Raw genomic sequence first — 2,990 nt, forward strand, 5'->3', positions numbered from 1 at the left:
TTTAAATTAATTTATATATATATGCCTATTAAGAATTTACATTTTTACAATCGACTATTGATTATTGAGAAAATAATATGTAATAAAGCTATTTTCAAAAATAATAGTTATTTTAGGGATAAACAATATTTAGTTTTTAAACTTTACTGAAAACTTTATTAACGAGGTTTTAAAAAAAATATTTATATAAAAATTACTGTATGCAATGCTTTACGTAATTTATTGTGCTGTTAGCCCAGTGTTCTTATAGTCTTTATTATAAAAGTTTACGAGTTCTTTAGTAACTTAAAAGTATTAAGGAATAGCTGAACCACACATTATATTTCAACTGTTTCATTATTTACGGTAATTTTTCAGAATTAAATACAAACTATGATGAAATGAATTAGGAAACTGCACACTATTATGTAAATATTTTAAATATTTTTTAACATATAACTTTTTTTTTACTAGTTATATCATTGTGTAGCCTGAAGATTTTGAAAACTACTAACGTTTACAAATTGTGATAATGCACTTTTTGCAACATACCTTAATAACAGCAACATCGTTGTACATGAATTTTTGTTCATTTATTTCACTCGTGAAACCTGGGTGAATATAAATTTTTTTAGGAAGATGCGTATTACCGGGATTGGCGGTAATATTTGACGTTCCTGTGACAATTTTCGAATTGACATAAGCATATAAAAGATCGGGAAAACAATGCGCTGCTGTGAGGATGTGTTTGTTTGTTATAATGGCACCGCCACACAATAGTAGATTATCTGAAATGCGCCTCACAGATGCATAAAATGAATAATCGTTAATATCTGCGTAAGATCCCTCTATGATTCTTGTATTCCTACTATATGTGACTGAAATAAAAAGTGTCTTGCTTTATTGTCAATTAATTAGATTATTCTTGTATAAATGCCCGAGAACAACATTATTATTGCAGTTTTAAATGATAGACAATTTTTCGTCAGTTTATTTGGTGTTCATAACATTTAATTATACACAAAATTTTTTTATAAACTTATAAACCACTCATTATAAATAATTTAGTTTGTCAAAATTGTTCAATATAAATTAAGGATTTGAAATAAAAAAATTCAAATATTAGAATATTTTAATATAATTAATGACGGTTAATAAATCTGACTTACTAGTCACGAGTGCAAAGCACAAAAACATTAAAAATCCAACTGACATAGTGATACTTGTAATGTGCATTGAGGATTTGTATTCTTAGATTCAATTTATAAAGGAATACCCAATTGATAATTTAGATAATACATCATTTTAGTGTCGTATACATGTTATACAGCTTATATTTTACATGTTTAAAATATTTGAAATGCTTATTGAAACAACTGTATTCATAGAAGTGATCATACATACATATTTGTATTTAATGTAATTACTTAAAAAATTATCTATAAATCGTTTTAATATTAGAATTTTTCATCGATCAACTTCTAATTACTTTTTTATAATACAAACTAATATAAATAAAAATATTGTATGTTTATAAATTGATTTTTAAATCTTATATTATTTTATAAGTATTATTCTTTCATAATATAATAAATAACAATATACTAATATACATATATATATGTTTTTTTTTTGTAAAAATTAAGTGGAATTGAAATGAAAAAATTTTACTTATTTACTTAATGTTAATTTTAATAGAACTATTTAAAAACTATTAGCTTAAGAAATATTATGTATATATTTATTTAATATACACAATACTTAATATATATGAATTTTTATAAGCAAATATTTTAAATTCTTTTATTTAAAATATTGCATATCTAATTCTTTTCAGTTCTATAATTGCTTATATATTCTTCCGTTTACTTCATGTTATATTGATTTATGTATTTATGCTTAGTAATTAATTAGTTAGTAAAGAAAACTTATTGTTTTGTTTAGTATTTTTGTAGTCAATTTTCATGTACACAATTTTTTTTTCAGTTCCATAATTCCTTATATATTATTCCGTCTACTTTAAATTGTATTGATTTATCTATTTATGTTTAGTAATTAACTAGTTAATACGAAAAATTTATTGGTTTGTTTATTGTTTTTATAATCAATTTTCATATACAAAATTTTCGTCCAATTGAATAAACTTCTAATAAATTGAAAATAAAAAATGAAATTTATATTTATATAGATTCATTTATTATTTAAGATTAAATTGATGATTTATTTTAATAATAAATTATATAATTAAAGCAGAAATTACTTCTAGATCATAATGAAGAAATTGAAAGTAAACGATTTATTATGAGTTAGTAATAAATGTAAAAATTAAATTCTATTCATATTTTAAATAAAAATTAGTATTTTTAAAAATTTTAATTAGTCATCGATATTTACCGACCCTGATATATATATATATATATATATATATATATATAAAAGACATTTTTTTTTATTAAGGGCTTCATTGTTTACAAAGCATTACTTTTTTTTGTTCAAACTATTTTCGCCATGGCTTTATTATGTACCTAGCACTACTTTTTCAGTTGGAACAATATTATGCTTGTTCTCGTTATTTATTAACAACTACAATTAAATAGAGCAAATTAAAACTTTAATTTCTTTCACTTTTTAACTACATAAAGAAATATAAAATTTTAATCATATTATATATTCATTTTTAAAAAGTATAAAATTGAAAAGATAATTGAATCCTTCATTTATATTATATCAATGAATGGAATGCAATGGTGTTCATTTTTTTTAATATCACATGCATAATAGTAGGTTATAAAATATCTTATTAATTAAGTAGACAACATAATTTTGAGTATTAGTATTTATACCTGTAATGATTATTAGGTCTTAGATTATATTCAATTTGGACAGATAGTTTATAGTTAATATTTATATAAACAAAAATTATAAAAATGTACATTAGAATACATCCATTTTATTTTAAATATAGATAACATTAAATATATATATAAAAAATACATATTTATTTTTATTTA

At 21.0% G+C, this 2,990-nt stretch overlaps 1 protein-coding gene across 1 annotated transcript; it reads right to left on the reverse strand.

The window, feature by feature from the left end:
• Positions 1-458: 458 nt before the first annotated feature.
• Positions 459-1,201, reverse strand: LOC105366559 (venom serine protease 34-like). The gene is made up of 3 exons (XM_011505055.1): positions 1,149-1,201; positions 532-857; positions 459-470 (listed from the first exon to the last, which is right to left on the reverse strand). The coding sequence occupies exons 1-3, from the start codon at positions 1,192-1,194 to the stop codon at positions 459-461; spliced, it is 384 nt and encodes a 127-aa protein (XP_011503357.1). The 5' UTR covers positions 1,195-1,201.
• Between the last annotated feature and the right edge of the window lie 1,789 nt (positions 1,202-2,990).

The sequence above is a fragment of the Ceratosolen solmsi genome, unplaced genomic scaffold (assembly GCF_000503995.2).
Source record: "Ceratosolen solmsi marchali unplaced genomic scaffold, CerSol_1.0 scaffold10, whole genome shotgun sequence".
Lineage (NCBI taxonomy): Eukaryota > Metazoa > Arthropoda > Insecta > Hymenoptera > Agaonidae > Ceratosolen > Ceratosolen solmsi.